We start from the raw sequence: 27,356 nt of genomic DNA on the forward strand, positions 1-27,356 counted from the left end.
TGTGTCCTGTATTCCCTGCCACCGCTCTTTGTCGAGCCAGATGGCACCCATGTCGTGGCGTGGGGCGTGGCCAACGTTGTACGCGGCACCGGAGGCTCCAGGCCGGGCGAGCAGACTGGCGCCCAGATGGCGTTGTGATCTGAACTGGCACAGAAAGTCACACGGTCACAGCCAGAACCTCAGACCTGTCGAAGATCATCAAGTAACCGACGGTAAGGAAGCAGTTTACTGCCTGAGCAGTGGGAGGAGCTATGTCACACACACACATGGGCGGGGCACGTTCTATCTGGCCTGTCCCAGCTCCTTTAATCATGGCCTAACACCGGAGTTTATTTGTACGTAAAATAAAATAAATATCCCGGTCATGGGATGTAACATGAGAATAACTTTCCTAATCTAGAACCGGCGAGGAGAATGAGGAGAATCGTTGTCTTTGGCAGCCGATTGTGTTGTCACTTCCTTTCACAAGACCCCTTCATACGAGGAGGTGTGGTCGCTGTCTCCCTTTTCGGTGGCCAGGAGCTTCATAAGCGTGGAGAGGATGGAGGTCCCACACCTTTGAAACACCTTTTACTGGGGCAGTGGTGGCAATCAGAAGGTTGCCGGTTCGAGTCCCGATCCGCCAAGGTGCCACTGAGCAAAGCTCAGGCGCCTGTTATGGCCGCCCACTGCTCACCAAGGGTTAAATACAGAGGGCACATTTTTACTTCAGATGAACAGATGCCAGCGTGGGACTGTACTACAGTTGTTAAAAGCTCGGGTACTAAATGATCTAAAAATTCTATCGATTCTGATGTTTATTTAAGATAAATCTGTGTCATTTTTACTTCGCAAGGAACAACGAACTTTAAGGCGCAGTCGACACATACGCAAATGACGCTGGTTAAAAATCCAAATTGCACTGGATCTAGCACATTACTGCACATGGTGAGGTGGACCACGCTGGCAGGAGAAAGGATTCCGCTGATTTAAATAAAATGATAACGTTCAGTCCTCGCAACTTAGTTTTATATCAGACAGTTAACTAATACTGTTGTTTTTTTAATTGTATTATGAGTTGTCTTATGTTATTGTTGCCATTGTTCTATTCTTCTAATCCTCATTATATTATTTTATAGTATTCCAACGTATTGCTAGAATCATTCTAGAATTTTCTAGTGAAACATGCACTATTGAAAAGCGAGTTTTTGGGTTCGAAATTCTAGTGTCTTGTTAGTGTTGCCGATGCCTCAGCTACGTGACCGGAGAGGGACAATCCGGGTTTCTGCCCCCAGGGTATGGTAAAGGGACGTGCGTCTCTAGATGGAAGATCATGGAGGCCTCGGTTCTGCGGATGGGGGGTTGGTGTGGGCTGGACTTCAGTTGACATTTTACAACACTGCGGGAAGGTCGTCTCCCTCAACCGCGTATTTACGGCATGAAACGGACCATTGTCCACTCGCGGTTTCGCCCTGGTGTGCAATAAAACTTGGTGCGTTGTGTTTTGTGTGCGATTTTATACAATTTTACTAAATAATATTAATAATAATAATAAGCGGGGGACCTGACTGTAGACTTTGCTCTGTACGTTTTGTGTTTAGGACTACGTTTGTCCTTCGCATGCGTGCTGTTCTAGCGTTCTTCCTCTGGCGCTGTGCTTTCCCGACGGAACACGGCTGCTTTTGTTCGTAGAGGAACTGTGATGAGACGCCGAACGTCAGCCCTGCGTGTTAAGGGACCGGGTAGGTTGTGGATCCCACTTCCTTCAGCGCCATCCAGATGCCATTCAGCATAAAAAAGAAAGGGAGAAACAAAAGACCATCCCATTAATGTGTCCATTTTTACACCGAATGAGGAGGAGTGCGGTGGACTGGCTGGACGTGTCCATTTTTACTCAGAATAGGGTGGTAGTAGCCTAGTGCTGTGCTGCTGTGTATCACATGTGACAGTCACTTCACTTTAAACTTTAGTGGGTAACACACTCGCCTATGAACCAGAAGACTCAGGTTCAAACCCCACTTACTACCATTGTGTCCCTATGCACTGTCCCTGTCACTACTGATTGTAAGTCACTCTGGACAAGGGCGTCTGGTAAATGCCATAAATGAAGGAGGAGGAGTGCGGTGGACTGTCTGGACGTGTCCATTTTCACTCAGAATGAGGAGGAGTGCGGTGGACTGGCTGGACAGCCAAAGACCCGGAATGGTTAGTGACGCTCTAATGAATAGATGGCTGAAAGCAGCAGCCGACGCGTGACCGCCCGGGAGCACGTACGGGCCGGTAAAACCCACTGCTGGCGGGTGGGGCGCTGGTGAGATGTTCACGCGGTGTCCCGGTTCAGTTCTTTTCTTCATTGTTCGCTGTGCGCTGGGTATTTTTGGTTGTGGTTTTAGAACAGCCAAGGAAAGTTTGGGGGATTTTTTTTTGTTCTCTTTCTGTTCTCCTTAACTCAGTTAAGAAATGTGTCCCCTGAAAAGTCCTTCAGATGTCTCCTTCCTACTACCTCCATTCATTCTGGGAATGGGGAGACCTCACTTGTTGCGCTCTGAAAGGTCACTGGGTCAAATTTCTTTGGGTGCAGCTGCCAGATGCAAAATTCAAGCAGTGTGTTGCTCCAGGCCATCGGGCGCCATGCGGTCTACAGGAAAACCTCCTGTTTTTAAGTGTTTTTTTTTTTTTTTTCCTTTATTTCTCAATTCTTTGATCCAGCCCACTGACATTTGACCTCTGGTGAAATCCATGCTGTTGGCCGCTTGAAAAGACTCTGAGGCGGCGGCCTTGGTTGAGCGTCTCGTGGTGTTTGTCTAATGGGGGGGACTTGTGGACAGGACTCGCGGCACAGGAACACTGCTTTCTGATTGGCCGCTGCATTCCCACGGACCGACGTTCTCTCTCGGCGCTGGAGTACTTTTAATCCCGGCTTACCTCACCAGCTCAGCGCAGCTGGAAATCCCGCGACCAGCACGTTATTCCGAGATCCATGAGGGGGTGCTGGGCCGGAATTAATCAAAAACGGAGATATGAAATGCCCCCATCCCCCGCTCGCCCGTTTCCACAGTAACCACCGGCTTCGCTCTGGAAATGTAAGACGATGGAGGCTTTGATCGTTTTCTTGTCAGCTCTGCTGAGAAGTGCGTGGCTCGCCGTCACAGCTGCTCTCTAACGGGTCTGGTTCCGGCGTGATGCGGTGAGGAGGAGCTGCGGCTGGCATGGCGGTGAAGAAGCCCCTCCCCCCCCCCGGCTTCGGACGGGTTCCGCAGACCGTCAGCTGTGCTGAAGATCCTCTTTTTAATGATCTCCTTCCGCGTGCCTCGGTGGAAAGACCCTTCATTAGAAGTGTTTCCTGGTGTTCGGAGGCTGGATTGTAGGTTCTGTTCCAGGGAAGTCTGGACTGGATTTCTGTCCATGTCTGATTTTGAAATCAACCTTCAGCATCTGGGAAAATGTCGTCCAGCTGGACTTGTCTTCCTTCCCCACTCCGGCTATAGTTTTCCTGACACCTTTTTCCATAACAGAGTCTCTTTTTAGTTCTTCCTCTCTTTCTGTCTAGATCGAATATGTTCATTCGTTCAAGCCTTCTCGGTGTAAGGTGTCCACTGTCTGCTGTCCATCCACCCAGAATCACTTTTTAACCTTCAGAACCACCTCAAGTCTCCAATCGTCCTCCAAATTTTTTTTTTTTTCCCCCCACTCCACCCTTCCCTATTCCTCCCTCACATCTCCATCCTGCCGTAAAATGTAGGTCACTTCCTGTCTCTCCCTCCCCTCCACTTCCTGTTTTTGCTGAGATGAATGGAGATCCTCCACCGGGGATGATCTCTGGCACACAGAGGAAGGCGAGCTGGCCACGCCGCGTCTTTTTATTTTCGCCTTTTTTTATTATTTCTTTCCACCTCTTCCAAAGACAATAGGTCAGCGTGGACGTATATTGCATTCTGGGACACAAAAAGTCTCCACATGATGAGTCAAGAAGACATCGGGGAACTCCAGCTGTAGTTGACTTAATGTGATCTTTCAGGTGGAACTAAGAAGAATGCGTATTGAGAAATGCCTCAGAGGACTTTCTCCTCCTCATCCTTCTCCTCCTTCGGTTAAGGAAGCGGCCCCTTAATCAGAAGGTTGCCGGTTCGAATCCCGATCCGCCAAGGTGTCACTGAGGTGCCACTGAGCAAAGTCACCGTCCCCACACACTGCTCCCCGGGCGCCTGTCATGGCTGCCCACTGCTCTCCAAGGGTGATTGTTAAATACAGAGGACACGTTTCACCGCGTGCACCGTGTGCTGTGCTGCAGTGTTTCACAGTGACTGTCACTTCACTCAAGTCACTTCTCCTCCTCCACCTCATCTATCTTTTCCTCATCCTCCTCTTCTTCCTTTCCTCTGTCGAAAGCGTGCACAACACATCTGTGAAACGTGGAACATCTGCTGGAGCGGAGGTCTGAACGGTCCCCTCTAATCACCGGCCTGGAGAGGACGCCGCTGGATATTTACACCGAGGCTGTAAAGTGACTTCAGGTGTCACGCGTTCGTCCCACAATGGCGTCATTTAAACACGTGGAAAAGATAGAAAACAACCCCCCCCCCTTTTTTCTGGTATGAAGAGGGGGTTCTGAAAGCCGAGGACGGCGTACCTTTTGATATCAGGCTGACGGTGACGCGTGTGTCCCCGCGCATGTAATTTGGTGTTTAGTGTGCACGGCGACCAGCCCACTGTTCCACTTAAAAAGCACCAAACAGCCACTTACTGTCACTCTGACGGTGACCAACGTCAAAACAGCCGCTTCGTGGCCCTCAGCGGCGTCGGCGTCACAGTAGCCGCTATTGTCCCACAATGTGTTCTGCTTGGGGGACGTGGAGCTGGGGCATTTCTCTGCGTGGAACCAAAAGTCCTTAAAAAAAAAAAAAACTGGACTGGTGCCCAGCGACCGTCGTCACCGGCCAGTAATGCGACGGGACAGATCTGGGGCGGGGCCTCGGCGCGGCCAGCGTGGACTGTCGGGGACAGGAGGGCCGGAGCACAGTGATTTGTGGGACAGTAGCAGGATTCACAGTCCAACTTCTGAAGCTGCTGGTGTTCACCAAACACACACACACACATGTTGGCACAGAACATCACTGGAGTACATTTATTTACATATTTAATCTGTCGCGCCATGCATGACTTTTGGATTTGTAATAAAAACGATCTAGAAACAGGAAGTGTCTGTTGGAGAACAGGATGGTTCCGCACGCCGTGTTGGGTTTTTATCGGTGATCGTTTCTTTCATCTTCATGTTCTAATGCAGTGTTGAGAAGAACCCTAACTGGAAGGTACTGAGAACGTTTTGATGTGTGAGGAACGTTTGATGTGTGAGGGACGTTGGCGTTGACGTCTGTCCCCGGAACCAGTAACATCTGATTCCGCGGACGTGCGCGTCTGCAACAGCCCTGGGGTCTAAAGCCCAGAAAGGTTCTACCCAGGGTGCAGCAGCAGGAACAGCAGCTTCTTCCTCGTTACCGGGCCGTTAGGGGACCATCTGGCGTCCAGCCACGCCCATTTCTCGTCTAGCTGGACACGACGTTGACCACTGAAGTCACATGACCAAAGGCCTGCGCAGACACTTATTTCTTCACTCTGCTGATCCGCGGTGTGATACGGCAGATTACACGTACCGAAACTGTGTCTGAGCGCAGTAAAAATAACCGTGAACCGTCTGGAGATCCCGTGCGGTGCGGCGTCAGGCGTTCTGTCTCGTGCAGATGATGGTCACCGTGATCTTCTCCTCCTTCCTGTGTGTGTGTGTGTGTGTGTGTGTGTGTGATCAGAGAAAATCCCCACTTCTCTGTGGTGTCGGAGTAAAAGTGCCCCCTCAGCGCTCTGACACAAAGCCCGGTGACACGCCGCGGGCGGAGCCGGACGGCCCCTCTGCCGGGCCCCGCCGCGCTCCCGCAGACAGAACACATGGAGTCCAAGGTCGTCCGCTTTCTCTACGGCAGGAAGTGCAAAGGTACGTCCCCGTCCCCCCCAACCCCCGATGGACAACCTCCGTCGTCATGGTAACCTGAGACTGCGGCTGGGATCCCTGCGTCCATGTGAACGCCGTAATTCGACACTTTTTTTTTTGGCGGGGCAGCGAGGAGCCACGCCGAATGGCTTTCTGTCCCCAGAAGAGGATTTTCGGGGTGCAGACGAGAACCACGATTGCTGTAATGATGATTGTGTGTGTGTGTGTGGTGGCCGGAATGTAATGAACTATGACCGCATCCAGGCTCATGGATTCGTGAATAATTCTGTATTCTCACCGTCCCCGTACATGAATTTTAATTGTCGGGATTATAACTGTAAATAGAGGTCAGCGGTTTGGTTATTTGAAAGTAATCCAGTGGCAAATTTGGCTTTTGGGGGTCCCTCTAAAGGCCATTTCCCTCACTCTGCCGCTTTTGACCATGTTCCTACACACACTCCTGTTTCTTCACAGTGTGTGTATTCTCTGTGTGTGTGTGTGTGTATTTGTGTTCTCTCTGTGGTTTGTTTTATTTGGCGGTCGTGATTTAGCAAGATTTGTGCCATTTTCGCCTGAAAAGCTTACCTGCACATTCCTGGGCGCGGCTGCCGTCGAAAGGAACGCGTTGTGGTGGGGTGAACCTGACTGAGAAGATCGGGTCGGTGGTGGTTCACGCTGCTCTAATTATTGCTTGATCTTTGACAAACCGCACGAAAAGAACGAAAGTAAAAATGAGGTTTGTGCCGTCAGACCTCGTAACATTTCAGACATGCTGATGTGCAGACGATGCGGTGGAGGTTGGGGCTGGTAACACCCAGATCTGTGAAGGTAGATCATCTGGTTTTATGGGGACACAAGACAAACTCTCTATCATTTACATTTCACATTTAAGACATTTGGCAGACGGCCTCATCCAGAGCGACTTACAACGTGCTTCCATGTTGTCATGGATGAAGTGATCATTTCCGGTTCACTAGGACCCCCAACTATGAATACAATCTTTTCATTCACTATGATATAGTTTCTATACAGAAGTCAGACAAGAAGAAGGTTACAAGTTCATCTAAATATTCTCTAAAGAGGAAGGTCTTGAGCTGCCGTGTGAAGGTGCTCAGTGACTGAGCTGGAAGTTCATTCCACCACCGAGGGGCCAAGACTGAGAAGAGTCTAGATGAGCGTCTTCCTTTTACCTTCAGAGATGGAGGGACCAGGCGAGCAGTACTGGAGGCTCGGAGTATACCAGGTGCAGTGCGAGGTGTAATAAGGGCTGTGAGGTAGGATGGTGCTACTCCATGTTTGGCTTTGTAGGCCAGCATCAGTATTTTGAACCTGATGCGTGCAGCTACTGGGAGCCGGTGGAGGGAATGTAGCAGAGGGGCGGTGTTATCAGCTCTTGAGGTACGCTGTCCTGTTACGTTGACCGACTAATTTTCAAAAACTGGTATATTTTCACATTTTAAAGGTAAAATCCACAAGGCAGGACCACCATTCCACACTCATGATGTGAATAACCAATGAACTGTCAAACTGCAACGTTATGGGGAAAATAAAATGAATCAAATCTTAAATCTTGTCATTTGTATTATTTCTGAGTCATTTTTTTTCTGGGGGGATGAATTTAAGGTGTCTCTGCGTTTGTCTTCGTTCTTCGGTCTCTGACCCGAGGTGTCCTCCCTTCTCTGTCCTCCCTGTAGAGATCCGAGCCCAGCTGGTGGAGCAGCTGAAATGTCTGGATCAGCAGTGTGAGCTGCGCGTGCAGCTCCTGCAGGACCTGCAGGACTTCTTCCGCAAGAAGGCGGAGATCGAGATGGACTACTCGCGCAACCTGGAGAAGCTCGCCGAGCGCTTCCTGGCCAAGACGCGCAGCACCAAGGACCATCAGTTCAAGTGAGTCCGCAGGTGCCGCACCAGCTGGTAACCAGTGTGAACTTATTTTGTGAATTATTACACCAGGAATTCCGTCCAATGGGCCACCATAAGCACAGCAATCGAATGTGGATGTTCGATGTCTTCTCGCTGGCGGCGAGTCCAGGTGGCGATTTCGTGCTCTGAATGTTCCTCTGGCAGGGCTGAGGCGTGGCCGGAATGGCAGATTCTGGCCGCGGGACTCGCTCCTTTATTAAAGCCACCTACTGAGCGTGGGATTAGTGGAGATGATTGGTGGGTTTTTGCGAACGTGTCTCCTTGGCACGGCGAGGGAGATCGGGAGCGGCGAGGCACAGATTTGTTTGTGAACTGAAGTGATTGTGAAGCACTGCAGCGCAGCACACGGTGAAACGTGTCCTCTGCATTTAACCGTCACCCTTGGTGAGCAGTGGGCAGCCATGACAGGCGCCCGGGGAGCAGCGTGTGGGGACGGCGCTTTGCTCAGACCGTCCATTAAACACGGAAGTGTTGCGGATGACGGGCTGGCGTGGAAGCCAGAGCTCCTCTGTTGCCATGGCGACCCAGTCTGGTTGGCGCATCCTATGATCAGCCACATCCATTTTAATTTCAATTAAACCGGCCCCGTCCCAAAAAACAGCCTGCAGTGGCAGCACCTGGACGTCCTTCTGACCGTCCTCTGGGGTTCTGCTGTTCTGTGGATCCCAGGACTCTGTGTTCCTGGGTGTTATTTTAAGAAGCGGGCTTTGCCCCGTAAAGGGTTTTGCGAACAAAAGCAGTCAAGTCTCCCTGACACATTTAGAATGGTAAATGTGCCTTTAATATTTTATAAAAAAAAAAAAAAAATTAATTGTTAGATAATAAAAATTCTAATATCTCTGATCGTCTGAACCACTAATCCTCTTTAATGCGGAATCCGGAGCGAGTCCGACGTCCTGCCGTTTTACAGCATTAGAGAGGGTGCGTGGGTTTGTACGTTTTTTGACCACACATTCTGTTTTTTTGCCATTTCACTGTAAAGAAAGTGCATCGAAAGATCACTTTGTCACTTTTCTCCCAGCATCTGCTGCCCAATCAGTAGTATTCTGAAATATCAGTAATGCACGAACGGGAATTGAGGAAGTGACATCTGTGTGACCGGATATGAGCTACAGGAAGCCGTTTTCTCAACAATAATGAATAGACATTTTTGTCTATTTTGTAACCCAGATTTAGTCTCATTTTATTAGTCAACAATGTAACATCTCGTTTCAGTCGCGTCATGAAAGTTTGTTGAAGACATTTAGTCATAAATGTCATTTACGAAAACAGCACTAGTGTAGTTACGCTTCAGAATGGTGTTTAGGAGACACTTGAGCATCCTTAAAACTGCACTGGAGGAGGGAACTTGCTATAAAAAAAAAATAGAACTTCCCGTTTTTTGGTCTTTCTGCCCTCTTACTTCCATTTTCTTCTATTTTAACCATATAGTTTACTTTCGATTCTTCTGTCTCAAACGCACACACACAAGGCTCAAAATGCCACGGTGTGGAAAACAGCTTGTGGGATGAAGTGGCCAGTAAGGTGTAATTCCCAGCTCCCAGGCCTTCGGAACATGGACTCCTGGGCATTCCCTCAGGTTCTTTTTTACATTTTCACGGAAAGGAGACCCAAAAAAAGTTGCATATCCAAGGAAGTCCTGGGAATGATGAGCCAGCATGTTTGCATGAATTAAATATAGATTATCAGTAATAAGTGAGACCTCTGTGCAGACTGCTATTCATTTTTAATAGTTTGAGAACTATAAAATGTCCCAAAAAAAATGCTCACTGTTCTGCCAACAAAGCCCTTCTGTTGGGCTCCTGACTTTGGTGACCCCTGAACTTAGGGAATTCTTCTGTTTCCACGTGGCTCCGTGCCCCCTCACTACATCACTTTTTCTTTGAATCGGAATTCCGAGTGTCTGGTGTGTTCCGGCACCCGGCCCTTCACATCTGCACGTTTTACAGGCATTCCAATCGGAGGAATGCGCCGTATTTTCCAGTTGTGTTCCCGCTGCTGTACAGCTGACCGTTGGGACGTCTGGGCTCATCAGTCAAGGACTCGCCGTTTGGACAGAGCTGATCGATCCTGTGGAGACATTTTGCTATTCCTGTTATGTGCTCCGGCCGGAGAGGGAATGCTTGACAGCTGGGCTTCTGGGGCGTAGGAACTCAAGCCATCATTGGCCATGGAGGCGTGTCCATACCACGTTGTCACCTGTCTGTCAGCAGATAAAATCCATTTATACACTTTGACGTCTATGCATGGACTTCAAAATGTACAGTACAGGCCAAAAGTCTGGACACACCTTCCCATTCAACCTGTTTTCTTAATTTTCATGACCATTTACGTTGGTAGATTCTCACTGAAGGCATCAAAACTATGAATAAACACATATGGAGATATGTAGTTAACAAAAAGTGGAGACCTGGTCTCCACAGTCACCGGACCTGAACCCAATCCAGATGGTTTGGGGTGAGCTGGACCCCAACAAGTGCTAAACACCTCTGGGAACTCCTTCAAGACTGTTGGAGAAGCATTTCAGGTGACGACCTCTTGAAGCTCATCGAGAGAATGCCAAGAGTGTGCAAAGCAGTAATCAGAGCAAAGAAACTAGAATATAAAACATGTTTTCACTTATTTCACCTTTTTTTGTCAAGTACAGAACTCCACATGTGTTCATTCATAGTTTTGATGCCTCCAGTGAGAATCTACCAACGTAAATGGTCATGAAGATAAAGAAAACACGTTGAATGAGAAGGTGGCCTGTACTGTATGTTGCTCTGGATGATGTCTGATAAATGCCGTAAATGATGATAACCTTCATTTACATGAATTTGAATGCATAAGAATGAATTTATGGATTCAACCAATGAAGGTTCAAGTTTTTTTTCATTAACTCCATTCTCAGCTGTGAAAATCATATGAAGTCATAACACAGATAAGAAAGTTATGGTGTAAATGATAAGGTGTCAGGATGCATTTTCAGTCCTGAATTCCTGTAGACGTGAAGCAGGCCTCGCCGAGGTTGACTGAAGGTTGGAACATCATGCTGGAGTAGAGGAGAGAGTCATGGTGGGGAAAGTGGGCTGCTTCTGAGTCACGCCGCAGACTTGCAGCTTTTCCTGTAGATGGGCGCTAGTCATGCACTGATTCCTAATTCAGCATGAGAGAAACTGGCAAAATTCCTGCCGGGGTGTTAGTCACCAAACCAGCACGGTAACCGAAACCATCCGATTCCGACTGAGTGTGGTTAAATAAAAAAACAAAAAAAAACCAATCCCAAGCTCAAGCACCAACTGGAGGACGTCGGGATGTTCTTCCTCAACAGCAGCTGCCATCGGCCGCGTGTGGGCCGGGATTGGACTGCCATTATCTCACTGACCATCTACAGAGTCACAAGGCCGGTCACTTCCCCCACAGGAAGTGTGGTGTGTGTGTGTGTGTGTGTGTGTGCGCGCCCGTCTGGAGTGTTGCTGCTGGCCGGAGGGCTGGTTTCATTTCTCGTTCACCGTGAAGGACTCATCCTCAGGCCCTCAGACGTCCAGACTTGGTCCTCCCTCTATAACCGGTCGCCTACTAATGCATCACTCCGCCGGTTAAACTTGTCCCCCTTCACCTATCAGCTTCCCAGTAGAGCTGTAATTCCTGGTTCGAGGTCGGGTCGGGTCGAGCTCGTGCAGTAAATGATCGGCCAGTTAACATTTAACTTCCGGTCTGTAGTATTTAGGGGTGAGGTGCCACTGAGCAAAGCACCGTCCCCACGCACTGCTTCCTGTCATGGCTGCCCACTGCTCACTCAGGGTGATGGTTAAATGCAGTGCTGCTGTGCATCACAAGTGACAATCACCTCAATCCAAATTTAAGTGAAGTGATTGTCATTGTGATAGGCAGCACAGCACGCGCTGACACAGTGAAATGTGTCCTCTGTATTTAACCATCACCCTTGGTGAGAAGTGGGCAGCCATGACAGGCGCCCGGGGAGCAGCGTGTGGGGACGAGACCTTCATCAAGGGGACCTCAGTGGCACCTTGGCGGCTCGGGATTCTGATTACGGGTCCATTACTTTACCCGCTACGCCATCACTGCCCTGCGCTAATAAGAGATTTTCAAGCCTTGTCAAGAATATTCTACATTTTTTATTAGTGGCTATGAAATAAGATGATGTTGCTTCGTTTGCTGTTCGTTCGCTGCAGTGATGGTGATTTATCTGACCGAATTGCGGCCGCCTCTGCGTGGATCGCTCTTTCACTCCGAGTTGACATTGAGAATTCACCGCGGACGCTTCTGAATTCCCCGCCCTGGCCTCCCATTGGCGGCGCGCCATCTGGTGGAGGTCATCTCCCTCCCGTAATTTGCTGCGCTCCCTGCCTCCGGCTCCCTGATGACCCGACCTTTAATTGGGCGTCCTCCCCTCCCCCACCACCACCCCGGTCATGTGACCTTTGCCCCGTGCCCTGAAGCGGTGCGCTGACCGGGAGGTCGCGCCAGTCTTGACGAGACAGAGCCTACGTACGTTTGCTGCTCCCGTAACTGCTTGGTGTTGCGCTTGTGGGTGTGGCCTCCTGTGACAACAGCGTCATACATCGTGAACATACATAGTGAAGTGATTGTCACTTGTGAGACACAGCAGCACAGCACACGGTGCACACAGTGAAATGTGCCCTCTGCATCGCCCTGAGTGAGCAGTGGGCACCATGACAGGCGCCCGGGGAGCAGTGTGTGGGGACGGTGCTTTGCTCAGTGGCACCTTGGCGGATCGGGATTCGGCAACCTTCTGATTACGGGGCCACTTCCTTAACCGCTGGGCCACCACTGGCCCTGATATTCATATTCGCACGGGTTTATCACTTCATGATAAAGTGGGGAATTATTAAGCACCTGGCTGGTCTAGAAATTGTGTGCATGCTGTGTCCTTACAGCTATTCAGATGCGAGTTGAGGTGCTGGGGCCTGTTCTTGGGGAGGCGGAGTCGGTCCCACAAATTCCTCACTGATGCTGGTTGTGCAACGGCTCCTCTGCATGTTTGTGTTTTCTGCATGCTCCGACCAGTTGGAGGCCTTTAAACCAGACCCTTTTTTGGTCCTCACACGCACACACAGTATCTTCTCTCCACGATTGGCGTGAATTGGCCAGATGAACGGGGTCGAGTGCTACGATGGCGGTTCCGCTCTTGCTTTCGCATAAAAAATGTGAGAAGCATGCGGCCTCCTGCGCTTCTCTTGCCGCATTAAAGCAGGTTTACCCTTCTGCTGCCCCCAGAAGACCTGGGGTTCCACCTCACGATCCAACCTCACCGACCCTGGAGAGACTACGAGTGGACTTTAGAACAAAGTGTTTATTACTCATAATTCCTGTAATGACTGCGCTGTAGATTTTAGAGTGTGTGCGTGTGTGTGTGTTAAGGCTGCTGGGCGTTTGTTGATGAGAGGGCTGCAGTTTCTGCTCTTTAATCCCATCAGCGTGAGACGGGAGGGACACGTTTGGGAACTGTTGTTTTTGGCCGGAGAGCCGCGGGTTTTTCTGGGGACGACAGATGTCTGGACGCGCTGGCGCGTCCCCGCGGCCCCCCTGCTACGTTTCGGACCCTGGCCACGCGTCCGTGGGAGACGCGTCTGGCCGCATCGGGCTTTTTTTTTCTCCGCTTGCGGTGCGAGTCGCCTGTCTGGGTTGTCTGGGCCCTCCGAGCGAGCGTCTCGTGGAGGGGTTTTGGCGCAGCACGGCATGCTGGGATGAGCACCAGGGCGCGGGGACACTTGATGCGATTAGCATCGTCTCGAGTGTCCACGTCTCCAGCGCTGTGACCACCTTTAGCCCCAGACTGTGACCTACATGGCAGAATGTGTTGTGTGTTTTATGACACTGTTTGTGGTCACATGACCTTACGGGGTGCAGGTCACATGGTAAAATATTGAAACTCACCCTCACACATCACATTACATTAAAATGGATTTAGGCGGAGCTTCTCATAATATGGAGTGACTCTAGGTGCAGTTTCTTTGCGGGCCATAATGGTAGCGAGTGACGTCCTGAGACCCTGGGTATGGGGGGTAGTAGCCTAGCGGGTAACACACTGGCCTATGAACCCGAAGACCCGGGTTCAAACCCCACTTACTACCATAATAATAATAATAAAGTGAAGAGATTGTCACATGTGATACACAGCAGCACACAGTGAAATTTGTCCTCTGCATTTAAGCCATCACCCTGAGTGAGCAGTGGGCAGCCATGACAGGCGCCCGGGGAGCAGTGTGTGGGGACGGTGCTTTGCTCAGTGGCACCTCGGACGGATCGGGATTCGAACCGGCAACCTTCCGATTACAGGGCCGCTTCCTTAACCACTAGGCCACCACTGCCCGACACTACCATTGTGTCCCTGAGTGTCTCCGGGGGGGGGACTGTCCCTGTAACTACTGGTTGTAAGTCGCTCTGGATTAGGGCGTCTGGTAAATGCCGTAAAGTAGACCCAGCCGACTGGACTGAATGAGGAAGGGCACCTGGATCGAGCTTTGTAGAGCTTCAGTCAGGACGAGGTGAAATCCTTTTCAGGCAACATACCCGACTTCGTCACGTTCTGGCATCAACTAGACCCATCGTCCACGTAACGCCCCGAGGGACAAGTTATAAAAACAGCTGTTTAACTGTCATTGACTATAAAATGTAATAAACATGGGATTTACCCCCGTCTGATCTCTGTTAGTTATCAGAGAGATTTTTATTCATCACGTTCTTAACTGTACGAGTACAACACTCAGTGAACCTCTCTGTTAAACATAGAATATAGAAGTAATAAAATCGGATAAAATCGGAACTACTAAAAAAGTTAACAAGCTGGAAATGCAGGTTATGTATCCTTAGTAAAAATCTAATAAAAGTGCCGAGACCAGCGTAGCTGGGTAGTGATGAGATGAACAGACAACAGTGAACATGTAGACGGTCGGGCTGTGATGTGTGGTGAGGTCTGATGGCATGTCCTGCTTCAGCATCCCTATTTACATTTACATTTAATGCATTTGGCAGACGCCCTGATCCAGAGCGACTTACAGCGTGCTTCCATGTTACCATCAGTTCTGGTTCACTAGGACCCCCAACTATGAATACAATCTTTTTATTCACTCTGTTCTAGTTTCTATACATAATCCTTATGGCCTGAGGATAAAAACTCCTCCGGATAGAGTATCCCAGTCCTGGCCACGACGCTTCGGAGACTTTTGCCCGATTTTTAGTTGTTGAATCAGGCTGCTTGGGTGTGTTAATTAATTAATTAATTAATAACCTTGATGGTCCTGGTCCTTCATCTCTTGGAGTAAATGTCCTGCAGAGATGGGCCATTTCCATAATTTACATTTACAGCATTTACCAGACGCCCTTATCCAGAGCGACTTACAATCAGTAATTACAGGGACAGTCCTCCATGGAGCAACTTAGGGTTAAGTGTCTTGCTCAGGGACACAATGGTAGTATGTGGGATTTGAACCTGGGTCTTCTGGTTCATAGGCGAGTGTGTTACCCTCTAGGCTACTAACACCCCCTGGCAAACTGCTGTATCCCCAACACGCTACATCGTCCATTGCGACACGTTTTGCTTGCGATGCAGCGCTGCTGTCAGACGCTCCCCAGACTGCATCTGCTGTGCTCGTAGCTCCACCCAGACTCAGGAATTTGGGCCTGGGTGCTCCGAAGCCCCACCTCTGCCCCAAATTCTGGCCAGCTGCCCCCTCCCAGGCATCCAGGGGGCCGCCCTGCCTGTCCCCTCAGCCGGAGCAGGGATCAGCGCTGGGCTTAGCAGCGTTCCGATCCCATCCCGACGCTTGTCTCGTCCCGTCCCGTCTCCATGTGTCATTCTGCAGTGGTGGCGGTGTGGGTTCGTGTGGGGACAGGAGAAGGGACACTTTATATGTGTGTGTGATTTCGATGCAGGCAGAAGTCACATGTTTTATGTTGGTCTCCATTCCAACCATTCCAGACTAGATTCCTGTCCAGATGTTTGCTCCATTGCCAAGTTCTGCTGTTTTCAGGCGGAGTGACTGAGCGACACGGCTCCTCTGCTGGCGCTGATCGCAGTTTCTGGGTTCTGCAGGTTCTTTTTTCTGCTCGGTTTGTGTGTTCTTGATACACGATGGAACTGAGCCTTATTTACAATAAGACGGTTTAATCACGTTCTCCCTGCAGAAAATGGACACACGTGAGAACCAGAACCAAGCTGCTCAGTTGGGCCAGAACACGTGTGTAATGTGTGTGAATGTTGAAGACCGACGGCCAAAGGGTCAGGAATGCAAAATATAGGGGTCTTTATTTTGCTCCCAGAGGAAGAAATTCCAGGTAGAGAGTTCCGTTTTAGAACCAAGAGGAACATTGTACCATCGGCCACGGTCTTCTGGTTTTAACTTGCTTGTTCGGGAGGAGGACGGATGGTACAGACGTGGCTGAATAGCTGTGTGTGTGTGTGTTCTGCAGGAAAGAACAGAACGTTCTCTCGCCGGTCAACTGCTGGAACTTGCTGCTGAGCCAGGTGAAGAGGGAGAGCCGGGACCACGCCACCCTGAGCGACCTCTACCTCAACAACATCATCCCACGCTTCGTGCAGATCAGCGAGGACTCTGGACGCCTCTTCAAGAAGGTAACTTTTTCCACTCCAGTGTTCTCGACCTGGTGGGGGAAGGGCCGCTGCAGAACCTGGCCCGTTCTCAGTAGTCGATGGTGAATTTTATCGTTTATGAGACGGATTTTGTGCTGATGACAGTGCACATGGTGGGAGAACAACCGTGCGCCCTTTTTATTGTTTAAGCAAAATCATAATTAATAAATTCTACTATCCTAAAAATTATATGTATCGGATACTCAGATTTTACCCCCAATTTTTACCGCTGTGCGCTTATTGTAGCCTACTAACCGTTTAAAAACGTGAACCCGCCGGTTATTGGAAATGTATGGGTCATTATTCTTATTACTACTAGTTAATAGGCTACACAGGTAAATTAATGTGGTCTTGTTCATTTCTTAAGACTAATTAATGCAAACTAGTTTAAGAAACACTTCAATCATAATCATGTTTATTCACCTAAAAACTGTGTGATTATGGGGTGGATTTGAAAAAAGAACAAATGCAATATGACAAATCACATTTAATCACTGCTAGGGCTTTTGTATATCATTCATATATAAATAATATGTGCATTTCATGCAAATAACTATTTCACAATTTTGCATATTCTTCACATTTAAAATCAACATTTGAAATAACTAAATATTGGGGAGACCTGGAATAGGAATAAAAAAAAAGAGGTTGATGAACTGGAACCATGATGGTAAAACCACGTTTTGAATCAGCTGGAGATCGGGCAAGTGGTCCGTATTCGAGACCGACCGCCTCTTCGCCATTGCTGACCGCGCCTTTACATTGCAGCGGCCAGACTTGAATGTTTTACAACAGATTCCATTTGATTTGTTTGATTCCTCGATTCCGCATCACGGAACCATACGGCCTATGGGCGTGGTAGTAGCCTAGCGGGTAACACACTCGCCTATGAACCAGAAGACCCAGGTTCAAATCCCACTTACTACCATCGTGTCCCTGAGCAGGACACTTAACCCTGAGTGTGTCCAGGGGGGGACTGTCCCTGTAACTACTGATTGTAAGTCGCTCTGGATAAGGGTGCCTGGTAAATGCTGTAAATGTAAATGTAATGATTTATTTCAGGGGAGGTGACATCTCACCTCGAGCCCTGCCTGTTCTAGATACAAATCGAATTCGAGTCTATTATGAGGAGCGGTTGTGAGAAGGTTCAGGAATGATCTGGAAGCCAAAGACGCGCACGGGCCGTTGTTAGACCTGTCATAGCATGAATACCAGGCATAACGTTACACGCAGACTTTCTTCTGTCGTTATCCCCCCCGCATCTCATCGCCTGAATTCATGAGGCGCTCTGCAGGCCTGTCTGGACACGTCACCGAGGCTGGAATGTGGAGCTGGCACCTCTTCTTCATCTCTCCTTCGAGGAGAGGCTGTTTGCAGGGTTCATGAGGCCTTTATGGCTGGAGCTGAACCAAGACATGAAAAACCACTGAAAACCAGCTGACCCCCCCCAGGTCAAGGACGAGACCGATTTCTTGTGCATGATCGAGATTTGTAGATTGTAAACCAGAGGGGCATAAAGTTGCTTAACCCTGAGTAACTAAACTGATGTTTTCTCGCATTCACGTGGCCGCGCAGCGTAGTGGGAACGTTATATTTAGCCCCTGGCTGCTATCGGTCCTCTACGGGTCCTTCCCGGGCTCCAGCGGCGGTTTGAGATGATTCGCTCATGTCTCAGCGAGTTATTTCTTTCCACTGAGGTCAGCGTGCCGGCCGCTGGCGGCGCTCCTGGCTCGGAACCCCGGAGGAGTCGCGCCTGAAGTCCCGGCCGCCGCTTCTCTTTGGCAGCGGGCGTGCAGAGGGGCGGATTCCTGGAGCCCGAATTCCCCGAACTCTTCATTCAGCTTTCAGTGCTCCTGAAAATGCATCCCACATGTTCCCCCGTTCCTGGTGGACCCGGAGCCATCAGAGCAAGCCAGCAGTTCGGACGCTCTCAGCTGGATGAGGAGACCTGGACCAGCAGCAGTGCATGCACATGAAGCCATAAAGACATAAAGACATATATGTTCCAAATATTTCATTATTTTATCACTTTTTTAAAAAACATTTTTGTTTGCTCCGTTTACAATATTAACTTTAATTTTTTTGTAGCATTTTTGTGTGCGATTCCTATTTTATGAACAGAAAGATTAATATTGCGCATTATGGACGACGTCCCTGCGTTTTTGCGTGCCGGTGCAGGAACAGCGGGAGACGGCGCTGCCGCAGTGCGAGTGCGGTCGGCCTGCAGGCCCTGCCTCCGCGTCTGTCGCACTGCAGCGGAGGGACGCTGATTAATCCTCCGTCCCACCGACTCGCGCTCGCCGTCCCTCTGCGCTTTTGTGTTTATTCGCTTTTTGACGTTGTCGTCTGCGGAGTCGGAGCCCCGTGGTCAGAACTGAAGTAGCAGAATATCAGCTCCATTGTGGGTTGTGTGGTCAACACACACACACACACGTGCAGAGGGGCAGATTCATGGGTCAGATCCTGTCTCTGAAATGTTTAAACCAGGTTGCCATGGCAACACCACGCTCTGAATGGGAGACTTTATGCTGTCCATGTTCTCGCGCTCTTCTCGCCCTTTGGTTTGTTGGGTTCTCACGTTGTTTTCTTCTCTCTCCTGACAGAGTAAAGAGGTTGGGCTGCAGCTTCAGGAGGATTTGATGAAGGTCTTGAATGAGCTTTACACGGTAAGACTTCAGCAAAGTGTTCCAATGTTCGGGTCTTCCTAAAAAAAAAAAAAGTCACATAAAGCCGTTTTCAGAAGTTGCATCGGAAAGCAGATGATTGGATGTAGGATGCAGACGATTGCATGATTTTCTCAGACGTCAGATCCTGAATATTCACTGGCACCCCAGAAAATGGCCGATGAACTAATTGCTTTATGCACAATAAAACTCCATGGTTCTGTGTCCGTGGGCCGGCGTTGGCGGATGCCGTCCCTGCTGACGAGCTGAAGAACTCGGTGAAGGTCATTTCTTGTCCTGTAATCGGCTTGTGGTACCATGTGTAGAACCCACTCCTCACCAGTATTACTATTTTCTTTCGTTGGGCTTGACCCAGTCTGCAATAGTACTAACGGCACAATCGCACGGCTAATTAGCCTCCTATTACCCTGCTAATGGGAAAGAGGCGGCGTAGAGCATTGTTTTAGCTGTGTTTTTGTCGCCACGGAGACCCATGTGGTGTGGGCGGAGCCTAAAATAGCTGCGGCGGGATGCACTTGGTGTTTATTATGCCGTTCCCGGCATGATGCATGGTGGGTAAACCTCTTGTGAGACATCAGGATGACACTAAGAGGGCTGCGTGCCTCTAATTATGGCCCTGCTTTGAGTCTCTGAGCTGAGCTGGAGGAAGGGGTCCTTTATTTTTGAAGCCAGTTTGCAGGACTCCAGTTCTACAGGGACTCCTGGTGGGATTGGTCTGCAGCCCATTTCAAGGTCCCATAAAAAAAATAAAGCCTTTAATTAAACAGTCGAGATGGATGAAAATAGACTTGGCCGCCCGGAGTCGACATCTGCACCTTTTTTATGGAGAGGGAAGGAAGAGTTTGAAAGAATGGGGGTTATGGTGATTATCTCAGCTTCTTGGGATGCGGAGGAGAGGAGAAAAAAAGCCTTTGGGTGTGAAGATCGGTTTTGTGTGTTTCCTTCAGCTTCCTTGACTTATGTATTTAAATGAACACGCAATAAGGAAATAAAACTGGATCAAACAGTAAATCATATGTGTTTGGGGAAAAGGGTCAGACATTCGCAGGATGGTTAGAATCGATATTGTTACAAAATTACAATTTGTTCCTCTTTATGGTTTCTTTTTAAAAGTTAAATGGTGATAATATTGATCATCTCAAAGTTGTTTTTGTAATAATGCGTCTATAAATGCAGTTAATGGTGACTCTACATGAACAGTTATTTATTGTGGCTGCTGTGGCGGCGGCCGCTCTTATGTGAGCTTGTTAATGGAGCCTGCAGCCTGATTGATCGCTTTGGTGTCGCGTCACTCAGCGTGAATTTGGTGCGTCCCCCAGTCCACCCTCCCTCCCTCCCTCCCTCCCGCTCGATTCCAGAGCTCCTCTGCTGCCCCAGGAGATGAATCTGGAAATATTTACATTTACAGCATTTATCAGACGCCGTTAGTAGTGACAGGGACAGTAGTGATCAGTAGTTACAGGGACAGACCCCCCTCCTGGAGACACTCAGGGTTAAGTGTCTTGCTCAGGGACACAATGGTAGTAAGTGGGATTTGAACCTGGGTCTTTTGGGTCATGGGCGAGTGTGTTACCCGCTAGGCTACTACCACCAGTTGTTCTGTGGGCGGGGCAAGCAACAGTTCCATTAATTGTTCAAAACGTTTTTAATCCAGTATAGTGGGGAAAAAAGAGAAGTGATTGTCATTGTGATGCTTTTAACCATCACCTTTGGTGAGCAGTGGGCAGCCATGACTGATCCGAACCGACAACCTTCCGATAACGGGTCCATGGCGCCATCATTTGTATGAAATAAAAATGCGTCCGGATGTTAGTCAACCCCCAGAAGTGCCAGTCTGCATTCAGATGTGTGTCTCTTCAAAAGCTGTTTTCCACCTGAAAGAGTAGAATTCCATGTCTTCAAAACCCAGCAACACAAAAGCCCAGAAGTTTTTATATGGAGTCCCATGCACGCAGTCGGACTCCTCTTTCCACAGTTAATCATTCCTTTACACCTCATTCTGCTGTAAGTAATTGGAGGCTTTTGTGACTTTAAGGTCACCGACTTGTGCGCGTTTCTGTCGCAAGTTTCTTGTTTGATCGCCGCCTGTCATTTCTTTCCCTGGTTTGTGACCACCTGCTGAGGCTTATGGGAAAATACGAGTTGAAAGGAGCGCAGTTTTTATTACAACTGAATTGGCTCCGGTAGAGAATTAAAAAGAGTCTCCTCCTTTTGATCTTGTTTCCTGTACTCCGATGGATGGTGATTAAAGTCCTTCGTTGGTTCAGGGATCAAGTGATGTTTGCCACACACGAAATTATATGAAAATCTAGTGGTGGGTTATTATTGAAATAGTGTCGCATGAATGTATGTTGCCCCGCCCTCTCGACTTCTGCCCTTCTTTCCCACAACGCGTCACACTGCTGGGCCTCGCTCTCTACATTGATAATGTTTAACTCTGCTGCCACCAAAAATTGCACTATGGCATCATTTACATTTATTTGATAAATATTACAAGAACAACCACATTCACATTGATTTTGAAAAGTACATTTATTCTCAGGTTTTTTTTTTGTTTTTGTTTTTTTTTTATATATTATGTGTAATGTTTATATATATATATATATATATATATATATATATATATATATATATATATATATATATATATATATATATATATATATATATATATATATATAGTGATTTTCATTGTGAAACACAACTCAGTGACACAGTAAAATGTCACCTCTGCATTTAACCAGTGGGCTGCCATGACGGGCACTCTTGGAGCAGTGTGTGGGGACCTCAGTGGCACCTGGGCATGTTTAGAATTCGAACCTGCAACCTTACGGGCCCGTTACAGGTCTGTTTCTTGCATAATAACCCGCTAGGCCACCACTGACCTCCTTTCCCTCATGGTGCAGGTGATGAAGACCTACCACATGTACAACACGGACAGCATCAACGCCGAGAGCAAGCTGAAGGAGGCGGAGAAACAGGAGGAGAAGCAGATGGGCCGGTCTGTTCGACAGGAGGACAGACAGACGCCCCGATCGCCCGACTCCCTCACCGCCATCAAGACCGAGGAGAAGCACGTACGGCGCAGCTCCGTCAAGAAGATCGAGAAGATGAAGGAGAAGGTGATCTGTGTGTGTTTGTTACCTCGTGAGAAATGTCTGAAGGTCAGAGACATTTCCATCACCGCCTGTGTCTGTCTGATGCTGCATGCTGGTGATTGTGCGTTTTGTATACAGTGTGTGTGTGTGTGTGTTAACCACCTTTTTTTTTTTTTTCTTTCTTCTTCTTCATTGCAGCGCCAGGCCAAATACACTGAGAACAAGCTGAAAGCCATCAAGGCCAGAAACGAATACCTGCTGGCCCTGGAGGCCACCAACGGCAGCGTCTTCAAGTACTACATCCACGATCTGTCCGACCTGATCGATGTAAGCCCCGCCCACCACCACCGTGTAAAAGACGTACAATAATAAAGCCTTTCAGTCCCTGAACAACAGTGCACTAGAAGGTGTTTATACACCCTAAACCAGCAAACCCAGAAGTTCATGAACGGCCGCGGTTGCTTCCCATTCGAGATAAAGACTGGTTAAGGAAACAAAGTAAAGGTTTCTTTTCTCCACCCGCAGTGCTGCGACCTGGGCTACCATGCCAGTCTGAACCGGGCCCTTCGGACGTACCTCTCCGCGGAGTTCAACGTGGAGACGTCCAAACACGGTGGCCTGGAGACGGTTGAGAACGCCGCCGAGAACCTGGAGGCCAACGCCGACAAGCAGCGCATCATGGAAACCTACAACAACGTCTTCTGCCCGCCGATGCGCTTCGAGTTCCAGTCCCACATGGGAGACACGGTCCGTGAAAAGAGAAGTGAACTCTCACGATATTCAGCCAAACAAGATTACAAGTCATACTTATAACCTGTCGTAGAACAGCGATTACTTATTCACAATAAAACTGTCCGTCAGATGATTACTAGTACTAATGTACTGCTGTAGATTGCATATATGATATTTTTCTTTTGTTTAAATTCCCTGTAAAAATTTGCCAGGAAGTGAGAGAACGTGGAGCGTGTCCCCTGCTGGAAAGAGCAGTAGCGTTCTCGTGGGTTGGGTTTTTCGCTGAGGGACGCCATGTGTGAGGGGCAGCTGGTCAACTCAATGCCAGTTGAAGCTGCGTCAGTACAGATGCCGCCCAGATGCCAGCTGCCTGCCCGCTGCAGGGGGCGGGGCATGGGGGAGGCTGTTGGAGGCCCGTCCTGGCCCATGTCTTTGGTCCTGCGGTGGCTAGAAATGGCGGTCGGTGTAAAGAGTGTTTTGGTCGTTCTGCTTCACCGTCCAGAGAGCTCAGCCGGTCGGATCTGAAATTTGTCCCCTTATGACGTCATAAGGGGAAAGGTTTCCTCCCGTTTCTCATGCTTTTTCCGCCCAGAGAATTTCCCGCCCCTCCCCTAAAACATGATCTCCACCGACCGTCATGGCTTCCAAACGTGTGACGCATTGCAGTCATTTCCGCAAGCTAATTTTCGCGAATGCCCCCTCGACTTCTAGGCCGCTCTCCTCCTAGCCCCGCCTCTCTCCTCCTCATTAGCATTTAAAGCTACAGGCGGTGAAATGGCGCGTCCTGGGAAATCTCACTGTGGGACTGGATACTTCAGATGCAGTATCAGGGAAACATTGAGACGATATATAAGCAGAAAAATGTAACGACAGATACCTTCAGATGCCGCCATTTTTTTTTTTTAAATCAGTCTCTCTCTCACCCTCAGGTGAATTTCATGTGTGGCCAGCAGCCGTTGGAGGGGGAGCTGCTCCAGAGGTGCCAGCAGCTGCAGTGCCGCCTCTCCACCCTCAGGATAGAGAACGAGGAGGTGAGCATCTGTCTGCACAGAACACGTCCCTGTGCGGCCGTGTTCTACAGCTTTCATATGTTCATATAAGGCCAACGGCCATTTTTATACACTATTGAGACACACAACCACGGCATGGTGGTACCATCGGACCAAAATACATTCTCATATCCACACTGGCCAACTGTGGGATAATGTCTTATTTCCAGCGTAACACACCACAATCATGCACTTCCTGTTTTATTTGTTTCACTGTGATCTAATATTGATATATTGGCTATTTTATTCATTGGTGTGTTAAAATTTCAATCAGATGTGCAGTGTGTGTGTTTCTGTGGTCTGTAGGGAATGATTTAAAGTCGTTCCTTTGAATAAGCCTCCGTAACTGAGAGTTTTGGGGTCACCTCTTTATTTAGGCTTGAACATTTCTGCGTTCGATGTGTTTGATTTTTTTTTTATTATCGGTGCATGTAAAATGCATTAGTGCTCTATTTTGTTCAGCTGTGGTAACGGTAAACTAAAGTGAGACAGTGATTTGACGTGATTGGAGCAGTGTGTGGGGACGGTACCTATCAAGGGGACCTCAGTGGCAGCTTGGCGACGACCTTCCGGTTACGGGTCCGTTACCACTGCCCCTGTACTGTAGAACCTGCCGGTGAACGGTTATCATCCACTTCCTGCCCCCCCCCACCTCTAGGTGAAGAAAACCATGGAGGCCACCCTGCAGACCATCCAGGACATGGTGACCGTGGAGGACTTTGATGTAACCGACTGTTTCCACCACAGCAACTCCATGGAGTCGGTCAAGTCCACCGTGTCCGAGTCGTACATGAGCAAGCCCAGTCTGGCCAAGCGGAGGGCCAATCAGCAGGAGACCGAGCAGTTCTACTTCACGGTCAGTCGCCGCATCGCCGCCTCTGATAGGTCTTCGCGAGTAGGTCAGGAATTCAGGTGGCGTTGGGACACCTTACCAACTCTGTTGTTCTGGAGGGCGCGTGGAGCTGTTTACAAAAAGCAGGATAAAGACCAGTTTTTCCAGCGAAGCGAGTGAGAGAGCAGGAAGAATAAATGGCGGGCGGGGTTTGTGGTTGAAGGTTTCTGGACCTTCAACTCCCCGCGGATTTTCTTTAGAAACTGATTAGACTTGGTGGGCTGCACCGTAACCTGCAGGCCTATTGATCGTTTGCTGATCTGTGGAGGGCTGATCAGTCTTTTTTTTTTTTTCTCTCTGCAGAAAATGAAGGAGTTTCTGGAGGGACGGAACTTGATAACCAAGCTGCAGGCCAAACATGATCTGATCCAAAAATCGCTGGGAGAGAGTGAGTTCTCTTCTCTCTCTCTCTCTCTGTGGTGTGTGTGTGTGTGTGTGTGTGTGTGTGTGTGTGTGTGTGTGTGTGTGTGTGTGTGTGTGTGTGTGTGCTTTCTCCGGGTGGCACAGCAGCCATTCATCACTGAGCGGCCGGGGAGGAGCCAATCAGAAGCTTGGGGTGGGGTCAGCAGAAGGGGGCCGTGGGAGACGTGTGAGGGACTGAGGTGATGTCTGAAGATCTGGATTCTCATGCTGGTCAGGTGGTCTGTTTGAGAGACTGTGTGTGTGTGTGTGTGTGTGTGTGTGTGTGTGTGTTAGTGCAGGTGGTGGAAGATGGAGGATGTGTGTCCCACAGGAAGATGGAGTGGGGAGGGGGGACAGTTTTTGTGTCCAGCTGTGCTCATGTCCTACTTCTGCTCTGTCTAACCCCCCTTTCTCTCTCTCTTTCTTTCTCTCTCTCTCTCTCTCGCTCTCTCTCTGCAGGTCAGAAGAGCGATTATTCCTTTGCCAGGTAGGTGTGGTGAAGGATGTGAAGCTTGTTGTGTTTCTCCTGTAAAAACACGGTCGCAGCTCTTTGGGGCGCGGTCAGAACGACCTGACCCAGAGCTTATCATCTTTTATTTAAATCGTCTGATTTATTTATAGTGTCACTGAGTGCTGTCTACAGAATATTGGGGACTTTGCTTAGCGGGTGTCGTACCAACGGCCAAAATAATCAGATTTTTATGCAAACTCTGCTATCATATCCGATCACAACCTGTGGCGTGCTGGGAATTTGATTAATTTCACGAATAATTTGTATTCATAATAAATATATTTAAAACGTCTTCTTTTTTTATGCTTTTTTTGTTGTTTTTCCTGCCCAGCGGACGGAGGAACTCCTCACTCAGGAAACAGGTAATTTCTCTCTTCCTCTGGGAGCCGTGTGCTCTGTGTGTGTCCGAGTGTGTGTCCATGTTTGACTTACTTTGTAGGGTCCAGACTCTGTGCATTCAAATTAATTAAAATGTCCCATTAAACCTGTACATCTTCTGCCCTGTCCCCCCCCCAAAAAAAACCCCAGTACTAATATAGTTTGTTTGTACTCGGACCGTCATTCCTAATTCCCATCATACCCTGCTGGATTCCGTGGGGAAGCAGATGATTTGTACTTTGTACCAGCCTAGTGCCCGGCTCAGCTCTTTTCCTGGCACGCCACCCCTCCATAATCGTCCGTCTGGCCCTCGGGGATAATTTTGGACCCGCACAAGTCCAACTCTACCCTGGACTCAACCCGACAGTGTCCCATAAACGGTGGTGGAAAACAATGAAGGGAGCATTTTTTAAAAAGAGAGCGTAGTTCAGGCAGTGTGTGTATCGCCCCCTACTGTTCGTCCTTTTTATCGCTGCGGTGAGCAGGAAGCGATGTCCTTTGTGTGCAAACAGTCTGGATTTCCGGGTGTGTAAATGTAAATGGCCGACGTTAATGCGAATTTTTCCCAATTTTTGGTCTAGTCGTGTCCCAGCGTCGTCACCTTCTTGTGGGTTATCTGTGCGTTTTGATCACCTGTCCCCGCTCTGTCCTCGTCTCTCTCTCTCCCTATATCCATTTCCTTCGAATCCAAACAAACAAAAGGAAGCTGGGTAAGGAGCTGTCTCCTAGCAACCACCCCGATTCCACAGCACTCTTCCCCCGCGGCTCGAACCGCCAAAAAAAAAGAGGGGGGGAATTCCCTGTCTGGCTGATGTATCCCTTCGCAAATATTATTGGTGTTTCGATTCGCATCACTTGAACAGAGGCCCTCGTTCAGGCCCTCGGGTGGGGGCGGGGTTTCCACCCCGTCCAGGCCTGCACATTCTTCCCTCCTTCATTTTCCTTCTTTCTCCCCCCCCCCCCCTCCCCGGCAGGACTGCAGCCAAGCCATTCCCCTCATGGTGGAGAGCTGCATTCGCTTCATCAGCCGCCACGGTAGGTTCTGTGCGTCTCCGGGGCCGCGCCGCAGTCTGCAGTGATGGATCTGTGCGGTTTCCCGCGGAAG

General features: G+C 49.1%; 1 protein-coding gene across 5 annotated transcripts in view; it reads left to right on the forward strand.

The window, feature by feature from the left end:
• The window catches only part of srgap2 (SLIT-ROBO Rho GTPase activating protein 2), a 50,562-nt gene that overhangs the window by 15,373 nt on the left and 7,833 nt on the right, over window positions 1–27,356 (forward strand). For 4 of the 5 annotated variants that reach the window (XM_028997504.1, XM_028997503.1, XM_028997505.1 and 1 more), the window contains exons 3-14: window positions 7,657–7,849; window positions 16,325–16,487; window positions 19,109–19,171; window positions 22,096–22,311; window positions 22,486–22,614; window positions 22,813–23,034; window positions 23,949–24,050; window positions 24,727–24,924; window positions 25,264–25,348; window positions 25,822–25,849; window positions 26,205–26,235; window positions 27,226–27,286. In XM_028997504.1, the coding sequence (XP_028853337.1) occupies window positions 7,657–7,849; window positions 16,325–16,487; window positions 19,109–19,171; window positions 22,096–22,311; window positions 22,486–22,614; window positions 22,813–23,034; window positions 23,949–24,050; window positions 24,727–24,924; window positions 25,264–25,348; window positions 25,822–25,849; window positions 26,205–26,235; window positions 27,226–27,286 (1,491 nt within the window). Of the gene's footprint in view, window positions 1–5,919; window positions 5,966–7,656; window positions 7,850–16,324; window positions 16,488–19,108; window positions 19,172–22,095; window positions 22,312–22,485; window positions 22,615–22,812; window positions 23,035–23,948; window positions 24,051–24,726; window positions 24,925–25,263; window positions 25,349–25,821; window positions 25,850–26,204; window positions 26,236–27,225; window positions 27,287–27,356 lie in introns of those variants that run through there. The other variant, XM_028997507.1, reaches the window with a different exon arrangement.

This window comes from Denticeps clupeoides, chromosome 12 (genome assembly GCF_900700375.1).
Source record: "Denticeps clupeoides chromosome 12, fDenClu1.1, whole genome shotgun sequence".
NCBI classification, from domain to species: domain Eukaryota; kingdom Metazoa; phylum Chordata; class Actinopteri; order Clupeiformes; family Denticipitidae; genus Denticeps; species Denticeps clupeoides.